The sequence below is a fragment of the Xenopus laevis genome, chromosome 5L (genome assembly GCF_017654675.1).
Source record: "Xenopus laevis strain J_2021 chromosome 5L, Xenopus_laevis_v10.1, whole genome shotgun sequence".
Lineage (NCBI taxonomy): Eukaryota > Metazoa > Chordata > Amphibia > Anura > Pipidae > Xenopus > Xenopus laevis.
In genome coordinates, this window is record NC_054379.1 from 131,476,497 (window position 1) to 131,499,606 (window position 23,110).

Below are 23,110 nucleotides of genomic sequence, written 5' to 3' on the forward strand. Positions count from 1 at the left end.
CCTTCTAAAAACGAAATGCTCTGTAAGGCTACAAATGTATTGTTATTGTTACTTTTTATTACTGATCCTTCTATTCAGATCCTCTCCTTTTCATATTCCAGTCTCTTATTCAAATCAATGCATAGTTGCTAGGGTAATGTAGACCCTAGTTACCAGAATGCTTAAGATGCAAATTGAAGAGTTGCTGAATAAAAAGCTAAATAACTCAAAAACCACAAATAATAAAAAATGAAAACCAATTGCAAATTGTCTTGTCATACTACAAGTTATCTCAACGGTGAACCACCCCTGTAATGGGCAGATTTATTAAGGGTGGAAGTTTTTTTAAACTCCCATAAACTCCCATAAACTCCCATGAACTCAAAATTCGACCAAATTTTGACCAACTGCAATTTATCAAAAAATTGAAAAAATGAATTTTTCAAACTCGGGTGAATAGGATTGACCAAAAACTTTAATCAAATTCAAATTGAATTAGATTCGAATTTTTTATCTGAAAAAACCTCGATTTTCAGGAAGGCTGCAAACAACTCCAAATTGATCCCAGGACGTGCGCCATAGGCTAAAATGTGGGGTAAAATAAGGACTTCTCACGTATAAAAGGTTCTGGCTCTGAGCCCAAGATATGAATTCTGGTTTATAGTGCAGGCAAATTACAGGCACTCCATCAGAGTTTTTCACCCTGAGGTGCCAACCGTTTTAGGTTCTTTGATTGAAAAATAAAGATGTTGATCCTAATCTTTCATTCTTGCTCTGGGCGTAGGATCTAATGAGGCTACAGTCACTTTACAGCCCCTGTAGGAGGAAAAAGGTCAAGGGAGGGGGCATATGTTTCTGAAAGTTTTAAAGTTAAAAAGAAGCATTGTAACCTTAAGGGTAGGGACACACTGGGCGATTTGGGGAGATTTAGTCGCCTGGCGACTAATCGCCGCGACTTTCCATGACCAATCCTCCCCGAATGCCTCCCCTCGCTCTGCGCCTGGCTAAAATGAAAAATCGCCTGCGCTAATCACACGTGGCGATTCGTTTTCCGAAGTCGCCCGAAGTTTCCTCGTGAGGCAACTTCGGGCGATTTCGGAAAACGAATCGCCCTGTGTGATTAGCGCCGGCGACTTTTCATTTTATCCAGGCGCAGAGTGAGGGGAGGCATTCGGGGAGAAAAGTCGCTGCGATTAGTCGCCAGGCGACTAAATCTCCCCAAATCGCCCAGTGTGTCCCTACCCTAAATAGCTTTTATGAGTTTAAATCAACCTTATGATGCCCTATATCCAGCAGATAACAAGTTGGTGAGCAGACCCAATAGCTGCTGGGGGTCCAGGAATAGAATGTCTTAAAGAGAATATAATAAATGTTTTAAATTGATACATTTACCATAGCTGCAAATGTTTGTAGCAACATGCCAGAGAAAAAAAGAAATTACATTGTATAGTTGGGTAATGAAACTTCTCACTGGAAAAGTCATTATTTGGTGCCACCTTCAAGCAGGACTGAAGAATGCGCTATGCACAATTAAAATCTGCAATCTAATAACCATCCAATAAACAAGATTATAAAATGTAATTTCTCATTCTTAATTGCAAGAATTTTTATTCTCTTTGCAACGTTTATTGCTTTTACATTCGTCATCAAAATTACAGAAGTAAAAGATACTGTGCGTTTGTTTCTCTTGCCAGCACTAAAAAGACTTTTCTAAAGTTATATTTTAACCTTCTACCAAGTTGATTTCATATTATATGACTGAAGCGTATATAACTGTATACCTTTCAAAATCAGTTCATACGCAAGATCAGTATACTTCTTCTACTAACCATTTTACTGTCCAGTATACTGAAAATTCACACTTTTTTGGGTCCATGGGTCAACATAAATGGGAAATAGTTTATGGCTCCCAAAAGAGTGCATTTCAATATGTTAGGAATTATCCATTCCAAAACAGTTGGAATATTGATATTATTTTGTGTATTTTATTATGTTCTGTAACTTTGGAATTTGTGACTATTGACCTTTTAGTTGGAACTTCTAGCTTAGGAGATCTTGAGCCCCAAAACACAACAGCATATTGTAACAATACTAATCTGAAAACATTATGGGGGTTATTTATTAAATTTCCGAATGCAAAAAACTTTTTACTATAAAATCCACATTTTTAGTGGGAAAAAAATGAATTTTTTGGGATTTATTATACCCTGAGGATGGTAAAAGTCCAAATCCGAAAATACAGCTTCTCAGAACTGCCGAGGTTGCATATAAGTCAATGGGAGAAGTCCCAAAGATATCTTAATCTGTGCTGGGGTTGCATGCAATAATTCAAAGATTTCGTGTTTTTTTGGCCAAAAATCTAAAAAAAATCTGAGTTTTCAAGTGAAAAATCTGAAAAAATTATACAATTCGTTTTTTTCATGATTTTTGGGTTTTTTTCCTGCAAAGGAAATTTTCGGGAAAACGTATTGATTAATAAGGGGGAGGGGAACCCTGTGCGGATTTGGTCGGAGTAGTTTTCAGAAAATAAAGAGATAAATTCAAACTTTGATAAATGGGCCTCCCCGTGTTTAATCAAATCACCTAATTTGCAACATGCTTTTTGTCTTTTTCAGTGAACAAACACAAGCCTTGGATTGAGACTTCGTACCATGGAGTCATCACTGAAAACAATGACACTGTGATTCTAGATCCACCTTTGGTTGCTCTGGATAAAGATGCCCCAGTTCCTTTTGCAGGTAGGAGGGTATACGCCCTTGGATTGTGTTTATTCTAAAGGCTAAAGATTTATTTGATAGTTCATTGCTTCCTGTCTGGTAGTGACAACAAAGACATATCATATTAAAATGAATTTTAAGTATTAAGCAGGCCATAATGCCCCATTCAACAAATGTAAGGCTTCTTCATGTCTGTCTCAATGTGTAAACAATTTAAATACCTTTAAATACCTGTATAATAGTTTTAAAAAAAAAAGGTTGAAATATTGTAAATGATTATACTGTTCTACACTATTGCTACTGCTATCCGACCTCCCCAGTTGAAGGGCAGTTCAATTTGGAATTCCCTGGGGATGAGAATAAAGTAAGTTTGGGGAATGTTCTCTATAGAGTGCTGAATAATAAATACAGTCCGATGTGTCTATATATATATATATATATATAACTAAGTTTGTATTGCAATGATTCTATTTAATGTTTCAATTAACTTCAACAGCACATCTATTGAAATTTTCCATTCTTCATTAGTGACCATTGATCCATTCAAAGGCAAGATTAACTGGTGGCGATTGGGTGAAAGTGGACAGAAAGGACAAGCTGATAGGCAAGCCATAGGTACATCAGAATTATCAGCTTAGAGTTTGCATGGTGGCACCTATGGCTTATCTGTTCATCTACATCTTTAGCCTTTGACAGTCGTACAGATGGGCATCTTTAGGTTTCCCTGGAAATATTGCTTGGAGATAAGAGAACACTGTTTGTTGTGTTGACAAACAAGTGTCCCGGCTGTTGCTGTCTTGTGTTGCAAGGGATTTTCTGTATCACTTCTGACAGTGCTGCAGATTGTGGCTTCTGAGTGATGCAACTACACTGTACTGTATGTTCCAGTGTAACTGTAAAAAGATTTAAAGGGAAGAACAGCCTCTATATTTATACTACAAATATTGTACATACCCTTTTATGTATAAGGGAATGTGCATTAAAACTAGCACTTCCATTATACTTAAATATACTATTACTTAGCCTTTAGAGTGCTTCCACACCCCTATTTTGTACATTGTATTGTTGCCAGAAGCTGTGGCTGAGCTTCATGTGGTTTTTAATAGCACCCCATACCCCCCCTTAAACTAATGAGGCCCTATACTTTTAAAAATGGGCGTTGGTTGGACAATTCCTCTCCCTTAAAAGCCGCATACTGGCGGGGGAGGATAGATCCTTTTCACTGAAACCAAGGTTCAACAGACACTGATTACACTGAATGCTACAATGCAGTAAGACTTTTTATACTATGGCCGAAAGGCAAACAAGTTAGGGACCGCCATGTGGGGTTTACCTTGACGTGGTATGGTGGCTTTTCAACTTTATGATCATAACTTTGTAACTAAAAACCCCTGTTTTGTAAACTTACTTTTGAGACAGGGGCCCAGGGAATGTGCATTAAAACTAGCACTTCCATTATACTTAAATATACTATTACTTAGCCTTTAGAGTGCTTCCACACCCCTATTTTGTACATTACATACCCTTTTAGTATCTTGCAGCTGCAATTGAACTAAAGCTGGCCATGCCCAGAGCTAGTTTTAGCTGAGATCTCTTGGTGCAGGGTTTTCATTAATGATTTCATTTACCATTACTACTACTATTGAAAGAAAAACAACAGCATATTTCCTTAAAAATTAATTTCCTTAAAAATTATTTTTGCTGCAATCTGCATTAATTGTAGTTCATTGACTGTTCTGTGTTATGGTCTCTAGTAGTTCTAATATTTCCCAGTGCAAGTTGCGCTTCATTCTTGTGGGCTACATCACACCACGTAATTAGCATGCATGTTTAACAAATTCCTAGTTATCGTATACTGGAATGTCTTCATTTACAAAGCACAGCTTGCCTGTGTAGCCTGAAAGGCATAATTGTCACAATAAGGGCAGCTGTCCTGTTATGGCTCTGAGACTGGACAGACTATTGTACCTTCCTCCCATCACTCTAACAGTATCCATATTAGAAGAACCTGTTAAACACTCAACAAATTTTGGTGTCTATCTGCGAATATATGCACCAGCTGTTAACCTCATAAAATGGCATAATGTGACGCCTGCCTCTTTCAGCTTGTACAAGCAGGGCACTAATGCAGATGCGTTATGCTAATGGACCTCAGGATACATTTGTTTTTGCACCACTAGTTATATGTGTAATGAATTGAAGAAAGAGAAAGCTGTGCTCTTAATTAAGTGGATGTTCTTTTGTGGGAGAACACATATTCAACTTTTAGCCAATGAACTTTAAAAACGCTGGGTAATCAGAGGAAATGGACACGTAAGTAAGTTCTATATGTATTAAGTGGCTTTTATTTGACCGCATATGTAGTTAGTACTGATGTCTCTGCGCTTAACATTAAACAGACTTAATTTGAGACTTTAATTCAGATTTCAATAAAAGCTTTTTTAAAAGGCATAGGGGGCATCAGTAACACTGCAGCTGATAAGTGTATCACAGGTTCCTGTTCTTGATGTTAACCACTGAAGGCCATCTCCCATAGACTCCATTTTATACAAATAATATCGTTTTTTCAAAAGGATTTCCTTTTTCTCTATTTTTTTTTTCCAAAAATGTAAAAGTGATTTCCTTTTTCTCTGTAATAATAAAACAGTCGCTTGTACTTGATCCCAACTAAGATATAATTAATCCTTATTGGAACAAAACCAGCCAATTGGGTTTATTTAATGTTTAAATGAATTTCTAGTAGACTTAAGGCATGAAGGCCTAAATTACGGAAAGATCCATTATCTGGAAAACCTGTAATATCATTTTTTTTAAAGGATTTCCTTTTTCTCTCTTTTTTTTCCAAAAATGTAAAAGTGATTTCCTTTTTCTCTGTAATAATAAAACAGTATCTTGTACTTGATCCAAACTAAGATATAATTAATCCTTATTGGAATCAAAACCAGCCTATTGTGTTTATTTACTGTTTACATGACTTTCTAGTAGACTTAAGGTAAGATGAACCAAATTAGGGAAAGATCCATTATCTGGAAAACCCCAGGTCCCGAACATTCTGGATAACCGGTCCCATACCTGTATTGTGTTACCTTACCAAACATTAGGGGGCCCATTCACTAAGTTCGAGTGAAGGAATAGAATAAAAAACACTTCGAATTTCGAAGTGTTTTTTTGGCTACTTCGACCATCGAATGGGCTACTTCGACCTTCAACTACGACTTCAAATCGAATGATTCGAACTAAAAATTGTTCGACTATTCGACCATTCAATAGTTGAAGTACTGTCTCTTTAAGAAAAAACTTCGACCCCCTAGTTCGCCACCTAAAAGGTCCCCATAGGCTTTCCAAGTTTTTTCTGATCGAAGGATAATCGTTCGATCGATGGATTAAAATCCTTCGAATCGTTCGATTCGTAGGATTTAATCGTTCGATCAAACGATTATCCCTTCGATCGTTCGATCGAATGAATTGCGCAAAATCCTTCGACTTTGAATATCGAAGGATTTTAATTCGCCAGTCGAATATCGAGGGTTAATTAACCCTCGATATTCGACCCTTAATAAATCTGCCCCTAGCTGTTTGGAGGTGTTTCACCAAAAGCAAAAGTGTAATCTGTAACAGGGTAAATAATGCAAAGAGAAGAGTATTTCCATGTCAATCTAGGGAATACAAATGAAATCATTCACCATTGTGTCTCCCAGTCAGTCAGGAATATTGAAGGGACTGCGATTCAGAAACAGACATAGAGGCAGCAAATAAGCAGCAATAACTAAAAAAAAATGTGTTTCGTTTATTATCCGAAATCCCCTAATTCTCTAGTGGGGTCTTATGCGCTAGACAAAGGCGATGATCAGCGTTTCATTCAAAAAGAACCTTTGCAGCAAGCCGCAAGATATCATTGTTAAGACCTGTCTTGGTTCTCTGACACTCTTTGAAGCACACTGTTTATTTGAGGATAACTGCTGCCTTTCTTCATTCTTAACAAGTTGTTTGCCCAGTCAAGTGTAGGAAGGATCCCATTAGCTCTTTTCATATACGACTATGTTTGTTCCAATTCATGACAAAAGCATCAGAGCATTCCCCAATCTTTTCTACCTAACTAAAATAAACAAAAGTCCTAATTCAGTTGTTTTTTTGTTTTTTTTTTGGCTGCTTTCTCTGCCAGGACCCTGTCATAACACTATTATTTATACAGGGCTATCAAGCCAAGGCTTCCGCTTTACAGCGTTGCACAGAGTGAAAATAAATGTACTTGTAACATACTATTAAATCATCTGAGTCTTTTATATATTGAACATAATTCAATGCATATTTTATGTCAGAGTGTGATATTGTATCTTATATAGGTAGTTCTGTTCTAGAGGGACTGGAGAAGTTAAGTTTCAATAATGTGAATCTACCATTTTCTACTCATCAACTGAAGTGCTCTTCACGGACCAGCGAACAAGTGAAAATAGCGTTCTTGCACAATGATGTGATCACTGTTCTTCTGCTTCTTTAAGCGCACAATGGCAGTGAAATGAAATGGGCTAAAGTCATTTTTAAATCAGAAACACATGATATGGGAAGATCACTTATCTACTTTGAAAGACATCTAATAACTCAGCTGTTATCAACCACTGGATGCTTCCAATAAGGATTAATAATATCTTATCTTGAATTATGTATGATATACTGTTTTATTATTAGAGAGAAAAATGGAAATCATTTTTAAAAATTTGGATAAAATGGAGTCTATAGGAGATGGTCTTTCTGTAATTCGGCGCCTTTCTGGGTTATGAATTTCCGGATAACAAATCCTATGCACATAATAAAAACCCGAATGCACTTAATAAATATCAGGTAAAAGAAAAGGAAGTCTGATAAACATGTAGAGATGAAAATGCAGTTAGGTATAATATTCCTATCCAAGCAGACATCATCCAGGCTGTCCTAAAACATTAGTGCAAATCACGTGAAGACTATTGGGGGAGGATTTTAGATTGCAAGCTTTTTGGGCTTGGCACTCTTTGCTTTTTGTATTGGATATCCATTGCTTCTGTTTGTATGTAATCTGTATGTTCATTGTCTACATTCATTTATTGTACAGAACTACAAAATATGTTGGCTCTTTATGAATTCTTGTTCATAATAACAATATGCAGCATAAGAGACAGTGAGCTTTCCAATGACCAGATTTTGGTAGAGATGAAAACTAACAATGTTAGGAGCTTTATGTACAATGGAACGTGTTGGGGGAAAGCCTGCTGTGGTCTAGGAAGTTATAGAAACCAAATCAGAAGTTATCTTTTACTGGTAAATTAGGGATGTACCAAATCCATACATTTTGGATTTTGCTGAATGCAGAATCCTCCACAAAAGATTTTTTGGTTGAATACTGCAACAAATACGAGCATTCATTTTATTTAGATTTTTAAAAAAAAACACAAAAAAAAACAACAACCGTACATCAGAAGTAAACAATGTAATGTGTATTTCTCTAGAGCTGAATGAATTTACGGGTTTGGATTCTGATGAACATCTAGGACTGATCCTGAAAAAGTGCTGGGATTAGACTGAATCGCATACCAAATCCTGAATTTAGTGCATTCCTACAGTACTAAAATGTCTGTGCTACTATTTTATATTTTGAGGATACTATGTACTATATATGAGCTTTTATATGTGCCAGCAATTGCAGATATATTTTTTTAAAATGCAACTTCTTACCTTACAAAGGCAAGTATATACTGTATATCGACTGGTACATACATAAAATTATACCCCCATTCCATGCTCCACAAACAACTTATCATTTGATGCAGAGGTTGTCCTTCCACTGAAGGCATTATGTTTGCTCTGTCAATAACAAGCAGCTAATAAAAAGCCAGACAGCAAAGCTGCTCTAAACTTCCTCTATCCTATACATAAGCAATGTGTGAACCTCTTATGAATATTTATTAAGTATATGTCAGAATTATCCCGGGGCACATCATATTTTGTGGGGGTGATATTATGTAAAAGGCAGACCATTAGGGGTCATTGACAAATACAAGTGCAGTGTGTAATATGCAAATTCAGCCACAATTCTCTATTCTTCTTACCTAGAGTGCTGCATTTTCACCCAAATGGGAGCTGCTGCCAATGCGTCCACATATGTGTTTTGATGTTCAACAGTTGCTTTGAAAATGTTAAAATTACTACATCTGCTCATGATTCTTTTGGTGCAAGTCCATACTAGCACAGGACCTGTGGTTTTTGTATGTAATTTGTATGTTTTGTTCATTATATATATATTTGTTGGCCCTTTATAATTACATCTGATGACAATAATACCTTTAATAACTGCATCCATTTTAGGATTTTGTTTTGGTTGTTAATGAGTCCTGCTGTTGTTTAACTGCAGCTTGGAACTGTACTTTAACAGCAGCTAAAAGGTCCAAGGTTGACCAGTGTTCATATAAAGATTGTCTGCTGTCATCTTGCCATACTATACACTTACCTCCCAACTTTCCCAGTTTTCGGGGGACCATCGTGATTTTGAGTCCCAGATTCTTACTGACATGTCCCACATTTATCTTTGATCTGCTGCACCGATACCAGCAAAAGATACATTTTCTCAAATTTAATTAGAGGCAGAGAGCCCAGAATGCTAAGCACCTGCATTTGGATACAATTGTAATTAATAAGATAAGCAGGTCTCTTCGGGGAACTGATACTAGCATTTTAAGGGTAGAGACACACGCTGCTATTTTGGGAGATTGGGCAACTAATCTCCCCGAACTGCCTTGTTGCCGGCTAGAATGTAAATTGATTTGGAACGCTTCGTTTTCCGAAGTCACCCGAAATTGCCTCTAGAGGAAACTTCAGGTGACTTCGGAAAGCCGAAGTGATTCGAGTACCATCACACGGCGATTTACAGTCTAACTGCCCGAAGAAGATGCAATTTGTCTCTGGGCGACTAGTCTCCCGAAATTGCAGGGTGCGTCTCTGCCCCAAAGACCCTAAACCCCCCAGAAATGTGTTCAAACATTCCATAACCTACAAAATATTGTGAAATGGGTTTGGTATATAGGGGTTTGTCCACAAAATGGCCAAACACTATCCACGGCAGATATATTGTCACTCTTATCAATGTTGGGAAGTGAGCTATACAGGCTCTCCCATGCTCTCTCTGTCATTATTAGACTTTGTTTATATCCCGACACTTTAGAGAGATTGTTCATCATTTACACTGGTCCCTGCCTTAACAGAATTTAAAATCTAACTACAAGACAGCTCTTTGCAAGTCTGATTTAGTTCAGAACTGTATTATTTATTTTAGCTTTAAGAAATGGAACATAGTATATATGTAACGGAATGGCCACAAGGCAGGACATACGTTTCACTCAAATAAAACTTGGCAATGCAGACGCCTCATGAGCACTTATTGCTTTTACAGTAGACATTACTTAGCAGAGAATTCTCAATGGCTTCCCATTTTTAACCAAACACTAATAAAATTGTGAAAGGCCCTGCAGAGGGAGATTGATATGTTAGACAGCATGACATGTTTAATGGACACAGCTGACAGCATTTCTGCTTCTCCCTTGGAGACGGGCCTTGGGAATGATCCAGCTCTACTAATGAAGAACACGTAGTGAGAATGGTAAAATTGCCATAGATGTATTTCACTGTGAGATAAGACAGACGTGAAATGAAAAACTGCTTACAGTTGGGTTGTAACTCAGAAACAGAGCAACTATCAAAAGACAGCTGACAGAATTCTAATTTGTGGTTTCGTTGCTCTGTTCATGAAAAACGACACGCTGAAAGAGGGAGGCTGTGCTACCCAAAGGGCTAGGGCAGGATCTGGTGTCACAAATTAAATTTTTCCATTAAAACTAAACATATAAATAAATATTCATTGACTGTGAAGGACGGGGGCCTATTAAATCTATTTGCATATGATTAGAACTAGAATTTGTGTGCTGTCTCTTTACAGCAACAGAAGAAACTGAAGATTTAAATGAGTAGCTAATGATAAAACAAACAGCTTATCCATGCAGCATTGTAAATTAACGCAGGCTTCAGGGGCAACTAAGGCCTCTGTGTACTATGCACACATTTAGCATTAATAAGCTGTCTGGATGAGCCCACCCTGACTCCTATAATTTCATTAGGCAAAATAATACAATACCTGAATAATCCTATTAAAAATCATCACCGAGTCCCTTATGAACGCTCTGGTATGAGCTGATGAACACATGCAAAAAAATAAAAAAAGGCTGCTTAATGTGAGCATGCGGTTCAGGAATGGTAACCACCTGGATGGTATTTTACCGGCCTGACCGGTAAAAATGATGGTTGATCCCAATGTTATTAATAGGAAAAAATAATAAAGATATACCTGGAAAAGGTGGCAACCGTAGGTTCAGGAGGGCAGTGTATTTTTAAATGTCCCCAGTCTGCCACCAGAAAGCTTCCTTTCAGTTTAGGGTTAGATAAAAACAATTCTTCATGTACAGGGAGGCTGATAAGCATTTTAGGTATAGATATCTCTTTCACAGAAACACAGTAATATTTTTAAATAAAAAAGACACCAGTCCGTGTAATTTAACCTTTTGCTGAATTTAAACCTACCTAACCACTAGCTGATCCAGAGGAGGGCAGAAAACCCCCTCTAAAGCCCTCTAAAGCCTCAACAATTTGGGGAAACAACTCCTTCCTGGCATGAAAGAGGCCAATAGGACCTGTCCCTGGATGAATTTATACTAAAAGCTAATTTCAGTTTCCCTTTGTAGTCTCAGCTTCAAGAAAGGATTGGATGGCTTTTTAGCGGCTATCGAATGTACCTGCTAGATATATTAGGATGAAACCTCTTTTCTTTTAATCTCAGTGGATGCCCTTCATGTCCTACCGGCGAAAGAAGCATCATAGAGTTTATTGTATTATCCCCTTACATATTTATGCACAGTTATAATATCTCCCCTTATGAGCTTCTTCTCCAGAGTAAACATTCCCATCCCTTCATCATAACTGTGGTGTTTTTAACCTCTCTAATTCAATAATGTCTTCTTTCATCACTTGAAGCCAAAACAGCACAGCATAATCTTGATGGGGCCTTAACATAACCCCTCCTTCCCCAAATCTATACCCTTTCAATACAGCTCTATGCCCTGCTGATCCTTGCTTCTGGTGACTGCCATTCCTTTCTACAGTGACCAAATGTTTAAGTATACATAGGTCCTTCTCCATCAGGGAGATGTCTATTCTGCAAGGCTTTGCTGACTTATTTCATCATTTACCCAATGGAATCTAAATCTAAAGATTTTTCTGATGGAAATAAAACAGCCCCCCTATGCTACAAGATAGCAATGCTAGCAAGGGTGCAAGGAACTGCACCCTGAATTATATACTGCATGGTTTGTTCATACATTGTAAATTCAAAGTCACTAGTAAAACCACAAACTGAGTCTGTCAGTTGCTGCAGATCCCATCGAGATTCACTTAGGGCTGGTTGTGCAGGAAACCATTTATCCTTTTGGGTCGAAGCATTAATACAGTTCGGAAATCCAAAAAGCTCCAAATAACAGGAAGGCCATCTTCCATAGGCTCCATTTTAACCACATATTTCAAATTTATAAAAATGATTTCCTTTTTCTCTGTAATAATAAAACACTTATACTTGGTCCAAACAAGGATATAATTAATCCTTATTGGAAGCAAAACCAGTCTATAGGGTTTATTTAATGTTTACATAATTTTCTAGCAGACTTAAAGTATAAAGATCCAAATTACAGAAAGATTAATTATCCAGAAAACCCCAGATTCCATACCTGTAGTTAAACAACATGTTTACATGTAAGTCAAACTCAATCTTACTGATTAGCCTCTCTCAGTCTAGTCCAACACTGGTCAGGACTGACGATTTGCTTTGCTAAATGATGGCCGCACATGAGATAAGACGAGACAAACGTTTAGTGATACATGAATATTGAATAACGTCTGCTTTAAAGGAGATTGTGTGGCAACAGTATACCAATCAATAATATACATAGCTGTGTTCAGTTACTATAAGACATTTATTAATGGAAAATTCAAAATCCTCACCTAAAATTCCATGCAGGATATTTGAGAAACTGTTGTGTGTATTCTTCCAGGTATATTTATTTGTTTAATCCTTTGTGCTTTGTTTTTTCCCATTCACTGGCCTAGAGAATTCCCAGAATGTTCTGTGTGTGAGGGAAAGATGCTGGTACAGCAGTTTTTATAATTGCATGCAGCACAAAGCACTGACTGTATGCCCCACTGCCCCACAGAGCACCATTGCTTATCATTTTTATCCATCTTTAATGCATGCATATATAAAGGCAACATGAGTGAACAAGCCTTTGATGTAGTGGAAGGAAAAAAATATATCTGTGTTTGGGGTCTGTGCTCTTAACTAAAGATGACATCCACCTGATTTGTTAACAGTAATCTCTGTTTATTTTATTAGAATTATGCATAAACACAATATTTTTACGCTGCTGAATTTCCACCCCAGTTTATGTCCTGTGCCATTCATATGATTTCTCAGCAAAGAGAATATTTTCTACAGAGCTGTAGAGCAGGTGCAGTAAGAGAGAGAAAAGAAAGACAACGAGAGCCTCGCTGCTGGGAGTTAACAATTTATTTATTCAATAAAGAAGCATGAAAATGTGCCTCCAAAAACTGTAAAATGATATTATGCACGTTAGTACTCTAAGTCTTTCAAATAACATTACGCTGCACTAAAAAATTGTGATTTATATTCAGATCCTTGGTTTAAAGTACAGGATGCCTCGTCGATGCTAGGGCTATTTCATGGCACTGTTTTTCCTATTTTCACAAAATATTTTATTTTCCAAATAAAATGCAATGGGTCAAGCTATTTCTCTCTCTTGCCTTAGCAGCTAGAGGCTACTAAAATGTAGTAAGAAGGAGAATTTCTATCAGACGTGTGAGGGAATTCACAAGCAGACAGTTTAAAACCCAGTAATAATGGAAATGCTGGAGATTAACATAAAATACGTTAACTGGGATAGTAGCCTTTTTTTACAACTGTAATAACTTTCAAAACAAACTGGCTTTTAAGGCACATTTTTAACTTTTCTCTTTTAGAGAGGTAATCTGTCTGAATGAGCAAATGCAAAGGTTGGCCTTTCAAAATGGGAAGATGCTGGCATTGCAGAACGCCTGGCACCCTCCTCTTGGAGCTGTACTGAATATTGTTGATCTATATCTTCTAGAATTCCTCCACATGCTTCAGTGATGCAGTGATGCTGGAAAAGGCAGTTCAAAAACACCTAAAAAATATCCCAGTCATATATATTAACAGTTGGTGCACTTTATTATATGCCAGGTGTTCTTCAGTGTGTCTCCCTGTCCAAGGAACCTCTTGATGCTGAAGGTTCAGAGTAAAGGCACTCTCCCTTAGAACTAGACCTGTCTGGCTGTATATTTAATTTGAGGGAAATTCTGCATTCACAAGATTGACCTGAGATTGTTGTGATGAAATTGCTTAGAATATTGGTTGCTATGGGTGACTACCTAGGTAAAAATTTTCCAAGTGTTGATAAATGACCCACAATGCCTATGATAGAATCTTAGCTCTTTCCCAGTGGGGATTTACTTCTCGGTATTCTATTTCTTCCAAGAATGCTTAACCTCCAGGAATTTCTTTGCCTGGAAAATCCTTTGAAGGTACAGTGCAGGCTATTGCCAATCTGTCAGAAAACACAATAACTATTATAGGTATGGGATCTATAATCTGGAAACCTTCTATCCAGAAAGCTCTAAATTACTGGAAGGCTGTCTCCCATAGACTACATTTTATCTAAATAATAAAAATATTTAAAGATACGTTTGTTTTTCTCTAATAATAAAACAGTAGATTGTACTTGATCCCAGATATAATTAATCCTTATTGGAGGCAAAACAAGCCTATTGGGTGTATTTAATGTTTTTAAATGATTTTTTTAGTAGGCTTAGGGGCAGATTTATCAAGGGTCAAATTTCAAATTTAAAAAACTTCAACATTCGAATTAAAAAGGACCAACCAAAATGTATTAAGTTTTTGTTGCGGGTGAATAGTCCGTATTCATTTGAATTTGCATCGTATGAATCGAAGTAATATCGCAATTGATCGAATTTGATTCGAAGTTTTTCCAAAAAAAAAACCTTTACAAGTAGGTTCTAGGAGGTCCCCCATAGGCTAAAACAGCAATTCGGCAGGTTTTAGATGAAAGTACATGAAGAGACAGTACATGATAAATTTTGATATTCGAATTTTCAAATTTTTTTAAAATTCAAATAGAATTTGGACTATTCCCTAGTCAAGTACACAAAAATTAAGCCCAGTTTAAAGCTTTTGAACCTCCGCACTGCTCCCCTCATTTGATGTCCAAGCCTTATTCTTTGGCCTTGAGTTCTCCTTGGATTGGATTGAGTTATATTAGGAGGTAGATCAGAAATCCTTTTTTATGCTCCTGGTTTTATTCCAAATGGTTGAGGGTGAGTGAATAGTTCTTGCCTGTTCTATAGAATATGAGCCTCTGAGATGCAACTGGATCTCTCACATGTGCTGGGAATATTATTAGGAGGATGCAGAGACCAGTGTAGCAACAGACAATTGTTTATTTGACCATAGCAGACTGTTGTCCATTAAACATACTTGGATGGCATTGCTCTAACAATACAGTAAATACCTAATAAATATTGATTTTTGTTATATTTATTCATTGCACAATAGGGCAACATTGACTCTTGAACTCTATCTTAACTAGAGAAGTCAATTTTCTAGTAGGCAGAGAAAAATTCAGTAACCTTCTGTAGTACAGCAGGGGGATTCATTTGATTCTCTTACACAAACTCAGCACCATAACTAGGGAATGACACTTCTGCACATACAGCAACAGCCAGAAATGAACGATTAATCATTCAGAAATTACAGAGGATTGGCTGTTGCCAATTCTGCTTAGATTACTAATCTTTACTAAATATTAAAACTGTGTTTTTCAGTTTCCCCTTAGGCATTCAGGAAGATGAATTTATAATGCAAAGCTGAATTAACGCCATTGTTTTAGGGCTTATTTCTCTTCAAATGGCTTAAAATTGTAAGCCTGTTCTGTGCAGCCGTGTCACTGAGACAACAAGTGCAATGCAGGTTGTGTGTTTATGGGACATCGTTTTGGGGAAGTGGCCTGCGTGTTTTAAACTGATTAAATTGTTTCAATATAATATTTAATAATGTTGGCATTTACCACTTGAAGAAATCCATGTTTGGATATATCAGTTGCTTAATTAGGCTCCTGTTACTTATTTATGTTTTTAAGCTACAAAAGAAGCAATGAACATTATTCCTGTGATAAAAACGGAGTATGTGTTTTGTTACCTAACCATGAAATCTGAAATAGGCTTCGAAGCACTTGCTGTTAGTTAATTATCCAGATGCAGAGCTACATGCACTGGCTTTTCATGACTAGCGTATGCTCAATGTCGTTCCAACTCTCACACCCCAGAAATACTCACTCTTCACAATTTTGGGTGAAAAGGCCGCAGCTTGCTTTATTAAAAACATTATATTAACTTATTATAAGTTAACCCCAAAACATACAAACATTCTGATAAAATTGAATAACATGTTGACATTCGTGTAACACCACTAGCCGCTGAAGGCTGCAAATAACAATTAACAATAGCTACAATAATAGTTATATTAACTTACCAATACCCTTCTTAATCAAAACCCATTAACCAGCCTAAGGCTAAGCCTCCGCCACCTACTTCCTCACCTACTGTCCCTCCTTGCTCTTAAGCCTCACCCCAGGCCTATCCAACACCAACCTCCCTTTAACCTTACAGCCCCCCTTTTTACCCCTCAGTGCAGATTCAGGCATGGGAGTTCATGGGCGCCATCTTATTCTCTTCGGAAATCTTCCAAATGAGACCAGCATGTTGGCACATGTGCAGTTGGAGCAATTTTCTGCTTTGCAACAACTGTGCATGCTCCTAAACTCATAAAAATTGCCAAAGCGCGTGGTCTCATTCCAAAGATTACAGAAGCGGCTAAAGATGGCGCCCATGAACTCCGATGCCTGAATCTGCACAGAGGGGTAAGTAAACCTTTAAGGCCATTTTCCCGGGGTAACACGTAGGCTGGGGGGGTCCATGTAGGGTAGGGGGTACTGGTTTTTTAAGTTTAAGGTTGAATTCTTCTTTAAGTGCTGGTACAGTAGACTCTTAAGATTGATTAAAGGTCGAGTAGTTTTTTCCTTAAAAAATTCATGAGTCAAAAATAGATTTTTCAGATAAAAAAAAAATATATATTTTTTCAAATTTTTTCAAGATTTATTATACCCCGACCCAGCTTAAATCTGAAAATAAGCCATCTAAAACCTGTGGAGGTCACGTAGAAGTCAATGGCAGAGATCCCTTGAACCATTTGAAGATATTTGTAGCCTTCATGATGTTCATGTTTTTTTCAGTAGGTTTTGCTCGAGTGATTCGAGTTTTTTCTACAAAAACCCGGTCAATTTGAGTTTTCGGATCGTTAACCCTGAATTCAATGATTTCAGGTTTTTATATTCAAATTATTTTCTTAAATTAGAAACCATTCAAGTTGTGAGGTCTAAAAAAGCTCACATAGCTCTGAAATTCGACCTTTGTTAAATAACCCCCTAAATATGGATCTGATGGTAAATTGCATCAAGGTAAATACAAAAGGCCATCTCACTTTTAGTGCCCCACGGGGTTTTTCTTAGGGAATCTAAATGTTAAAGGACATCACACCTTTTCCCTTTTGAAATGAATAATCTGCGGTGTGTAGGGTTGCCACCTTTTCTAGAATAAATACTGGCCTTGCTATATTTTATATTTCTTCCCTATAAATAACATTGGCACTAAGCATCGTCTCTCTGCACATCGTGCCAGTTTCAAAATCTGCCACCACTGTAGAATGCAATGCTGTGCAGGGTTAATACCAGTAGTACAGGGCCCCAGAGCAAATGTTGAACCTCAATGGGTTACTTGAAGGAAAAGAAGTCTGAAACCCATTAGTTGAATGTGATGTATAATAAATGCAGAGTAACATGGGGTTTAGAAGAATCGTCTGTATTTGAGCTTTTGTGTTTTTCTACATAAGAGCCAATAAGATTTTAGAGCTGCCAGTGACATCTTTAGGCAACTTTTTTGTATTATCAGGATAACAGATAAAATGAGTGCAAATCTTTACACATGTATGATGGGTTTGTTTAAGAGGCTAATTATATCACAGCATTACTTATCCAGGATCAAAATAAGTAAGTTTTATGTATGAAAGAGGAAAGTAGGTTACCCAGGCATTAATAATTCAGAATAATTCTGCACTCAGGCCCTTCCAGGCAGCCAATCTGCTTGTGACACAGAAAGGTCGCCGAACATTTAAACCTCCAATCCTGCATTCTTGCTTGAAACATTATTATTTTTTGCAAATCATCTCTCTCTTTTTTTTTTTTGATTAAATAGCGCAACAATTTCTGCTGAATAGAATCCCACACACAACAGAAGATATGTCAGATACTATGTTCATTGTTAACTGGCCTGCAATTTTCTTTTTAAGAGAAATAATATATTTCAATGGCTCAGTGATTAAGGTCAGCAATCTAAACGTATAAGACAAATGAGAACAGCTTTATTGCTTACTCAGCACATATTGTTTCCAGTAATTATTGTCTGATTTTAACTGTTTAGGTGCTAAATTACATAGCCGTAGCTATAATGTAACATCTTGTTTTGTTTTGTGCTCTGTGTTTAGTAGCAACACGTGGCATTCATAGGTCTAACAGAGCCAGCAATAAAGGGGATAATGGATTATTTTCTGCTTTTTTCAAGCATTATAGGTGTTTAATTTCCTTTTATATTTAATGCCCTAATTTTCTTCCAGCTCATTGTAGATGGCATCTGCCAGCATTAATTGTCCAGTAGGGGCCCTGCACTTTTCTGCTTAGGAACGATTTTTCTTATTTGCTCTATATTGGCCATGACATGGTAAGGATTAATAGCATTCTACCCTATGACCAACAGACCAATCCTTTAACTTCCTTCTGTGGTCTTCCTATGCCTAATCATGTTCTGATTTTTCTCTTCCAAAGTTAATGTTAGGACCAGACTATATCCTGGATTCAAGTTGAGTTTTACCTGTTTCTCAACAACTTTTGGACAAAGAATCTCATCTCTTAGTCATGTGACTTTAAAGTGCTGAACACATGGCAATGTTTTGTTCACAGGTGATAAAATGCGAAGTCGAAGTAATCCAATTCCATGCTCAAATTTCAAAGTATTTTTGATAAACCTGCCCCTAAGTCTACTATAAAATCATGTAAACATTAAATACCCAATAGGCTACTTTTGCTTCCAATAAGGATTAATGAAATCTAAGTTTGGATCAAGTACAAGGTACTGTTTTATTATTACAGAAAAAAAGGAAATCAATAAAAACATTTGGATTATTTGGATAAAATGGAGTCTATGGGAGATGGCCTTTCCATAATTCTGAGCTTTCTGGATAATGAGTTTCTGGATATTGGATTGCATACCTGTACAATAAGCTTGAACCCATTTGACTGTAAAATAAAAAGAATTAGTACCTCCATAATTGGCATCTGCCATATTCACTGAATTGTGATTTCTGCAGATAACGTTACTAAATGCACATGCCATTCTTTTGCTGAGTTTGCAGTATATTTCCCCTAACTAGTGATGGCGAATCAAATCCATTCAGCTTCTCCAAAAATTTGTGAATATACTGTACGTAAATTCTTCCAAATGGTGTGACAATTTTTTCACCCATTGCAGTCTATGGGCATCATTATTTGGGCTAAAAATTTAGCTCATCACTACAACCAGTTTTCTTTTGACCTTTCAAAGTATGCAGGCTTAATGGAAAAGCAAACATTAGCATAACTATGATAAAGAATTGTATCAGAATAAGCAGCGTACCTAAACAGTGCAGGGAAAATTCTGTGCATGCATTTACCCAGGATGATGTGCCCATCACTTATCATTATTACTGACATTCTAGACTCACAATAGTGTGCTCATTTGGCAACCCCTGGTGGTCATGTATCATCTAGCTTATTAATGCATGCACTAGCAAATATTCAGCTGTTACTTCAGCTGCAGTCTGGACAACAGAATGTTCTCTTGCCATTTAACCTTTAATTCAGCCATACAGTAATGAATATACAGTACACATATACAATTGTCAAGAATATGGTATCATAGATTTCGAAGGTCCCTTGAATCCTGTTCAAGAAAATACACTAGAATTGCTTTTACAAGATTATTCTAAATGGGATAAAACGTATTGTTTAAAATGGAGCTTCATTTACATTTCTGAGCTCCTTAGTTGTGCCAAGACGCCTTCCACTCATAACTATTGGGGCAAATGAAAGCAGTATTTGTTTGTCCCTTCCTGCCCTGCTTTCGCAACAGCAGTTAACTACAACTTCAAGTACCTGCAGTTTATTCTCTCTCTTTCTGAAGTGCAAGAGCCCCTGAAGTGCAAGCTTAGCAGGTCTGAATTTGTTGAAAGGCCACCTAGGCCCGGGCCTAGGGAGGAAGAATTTTAGGGGGCGGCATGCTGTCCAATCACAGCCACATTGGTTCAAAAACACTGGGGATATGCTGGAGAAATAAATAAAAATTTGCACGAATAAAGGGGAGGGGACGGGCGACAAATAGCAGTGGGCCCTGAAGCTCAGGCAGGTGCAGGCTGGGCATGTGATTAATTATTCCATGCCCCAGGGTGTCCCTGGGAGAAATATATTGCCCATCTGCTTTGTTAACCCAGCTGCTTTGTTATACTGTTTTTTTTTATTTATTTTATATTTTTATTCAGCAGTTCTCCAGTTTGCAATTTCAGCAATCTGGTTTATAGCGTCCAAATTACTCTAGCAACCATGCACTAATTTAAATAAAAGAATACAATATGAATAGAAGAGGACCTGAATAGAAAGAGGAGTAATAACAATAACTCTGTAGACTTGCAAAGCATTTGAAACCTGGAAAGAGTCAGAAGAAGGCAAAAAAATGTAAAAAATGTAAAAAGATAAATAATGAAGACCACTTGAAAATTTGCTAAGAACTTGGCATTCTATAACATACTAAAGCTTAACTTAAAGTTGAACCACAACTTTAAAGGGAGTCTGCAGTAGAAGCAAGGTGATATGCTGTAAAGTGGGATTACTCGGAATGTAGTTACTTACGTCTGCATTAGGATAGAGAAGCTATCAGTTAGGACATCTGCCTTATGTTATTTAGTTCAGATTATTAAAGAAATTATTCACTAAGGGGCAGATTTATCAAGGGTCAAAGTGAAAATCCGAATTTCTCGAATTTGAATTAAAATTTTTGAGTTTTATATTGGGCAAAACTTTGAAATTCGAATTAGATTTTCGAGATTTATCATACACTGGCCCTTTAAGAACTCAAATTCGACTTTTCGTCACCTTAAACCTGCCGAATTTCGGAGAAAAAACTTGAATTGAATTCAATTTGAATACGATTCAAATTCAATTAGAATTTTCTGGTCGATCCTTCTTACCCGAGTTTGCCAAATTCGATTTTTTTTTTTAATAAACTGCAATTGGTTGAATTTCGAGTTTATGGGAGCCTTAAATAACTCCCATGAACTCAAAATTCGACCCTTCTAAATCTGCCCCTATATGTCTATGAATATACTCCATAATGAGTTAAGGAGGAAACTCTATTGGGAATCTACAGAACAAATGGACTGCATTTTTTTACTCTTATTCCACAGTTGAAATATGTATAGCATGCCATACCCATCTTCCATCTGAGAGAAAGCTGGAAACCATGGAGTAATTTACAAACCTGTTTGAAGCATGTGAATACTTTCTTTTAAAGCAGAAAGAGCAACCTTTTATTTAGACATTTGGCTTGTTTCCCACCATTCCCCCGACCAGCCACCAATCATTTAATTTAAATGTATTTATTATCTACACAGTTGTGCTGTTTGTTGTCTGTGTGGCTTGTAGGTTTTGCGATGTCAAAGCAAAGTCCGTTTCGTCTATATGTAAAGAACTGGGGCACAATCACCTCAAACTTTAGGTATCTACCTAAGAAGATACGGTACTGTATATCTTACTTGTATTGTATCAGAAATGGTTGCTCCATCACATGCTTACTGAATAGTTGGTTCAACTGGTTGTATCTTTAGTTTGTCAAACAAGGGCCCTGCTTATGGGAACTGGTTTATTACTTGAACCATTGCTGTTTTTTTTCTAGACTGGTTTGGAAGATATTTTGTACTCTTTGCTTGACTAAGTGGTCAGCTAGATTGACAAAGAGTTGTTTCCAGGACCAGCAAATTCTAAATTCCAAGTGCCAGAATATTATGTCATGCAGAAGTGAGTAGACATGTACTTATTGGATATCCACAGTATATATTGAAGTATTATGGCAAAAACAAAAGCAAATTTCCTACTGTAGACGCTACCTTTAACTTGATAAGATAGCTTTTATTATTGCATTTTCCAGGTTAAGATTCCCATCTGCTGTAACTGCAGAGCTTAATAGGCCTCCAATATTAGATTTGTTGTTTACGTACAGGTATGCTGTTGGCTCCTGCTGTCTTTCATATTGCAGGAATAGATCATTACAAATGTCAGTCAACCATAATATGACAATCATTATGAACAGAATACAAAGGAAAGACACTAGTGTGAAAATGCTTGCGTTTGCCATTTTACTTTGAAAGTATAACTTTAAATTTGATCATTCTCTTCCAAGTGTTTAAAAGAAAAATAAGAGATCACAAAACAGACAGACCCTTTTGGTCTAGCTAAAAAAAATAACATCTTTAAAGAGGACAGCTTAGTGATATGGTAATATGGGTCTGCTTTCACAGGAGCACACAAGCTAAAAAGAAATGTGTCATCAGTTTTCTCCTACTAGACCTATGTTTCTAGTTTCGAAATAGTAACATGCTGGGTCAAATGTATACAGAAATACATTGCTGAAGACATCACTGATGAGTTGGGAAATGTCAACGAGGCAACTCCCTACCCCTTACCACCTAATCTTATAGTGTTAGTAACTTTTACCATTTCTAACCCCATTGTCCTTTACTAGACGAAAAGAAGAGAATCAGGTTTGGGGATTGAAAGGCCACGGCTTTAATAACAGACTGAAACATTACAAACATATCAATAAATGCATTTTAAGATGATTAAAGATTTAAACACATATAATAAAATGACTTAACTAAAGCCCCATAGAATGCTTGCCAGAATTAGCCACCACAAACTTCGGGCTGTCTGTTATGTGATACACCTAACTGGACAGGGTTAGCTGGGCAACTAAAAAAACAGGAATCCGACTGTCATCAATGTAATGTTCTCCAAGAACCCTCAAACCACCATCATACCATAACT

The 23,110-nt window shown here is 36.9% G+C and overlaps 1 protein-coding gene across 1 annotated transcript in view; it reads left to right on the forward strand.

Moving 5' to 3' along the window:
* Window positions 1-23,110, forward strand: part of clstn2.L (calsyntenin 2 L homeolog) — a 441,104-nt gene that overhangs the window by 191,135 nt on the left and 226,859 nt on the right. Inside the window, exon 2 of the mRNA XM_041563401.1 lies at window positions 2,595-2,717. Within this exon, the coding sequence (XP_041419335.1) occupies window positions 2,595-2,717 (123 nt within the window). The remainder of the gene's footprint in view (window positions 1-2,594; window positions 2,718-23,110) is intronic.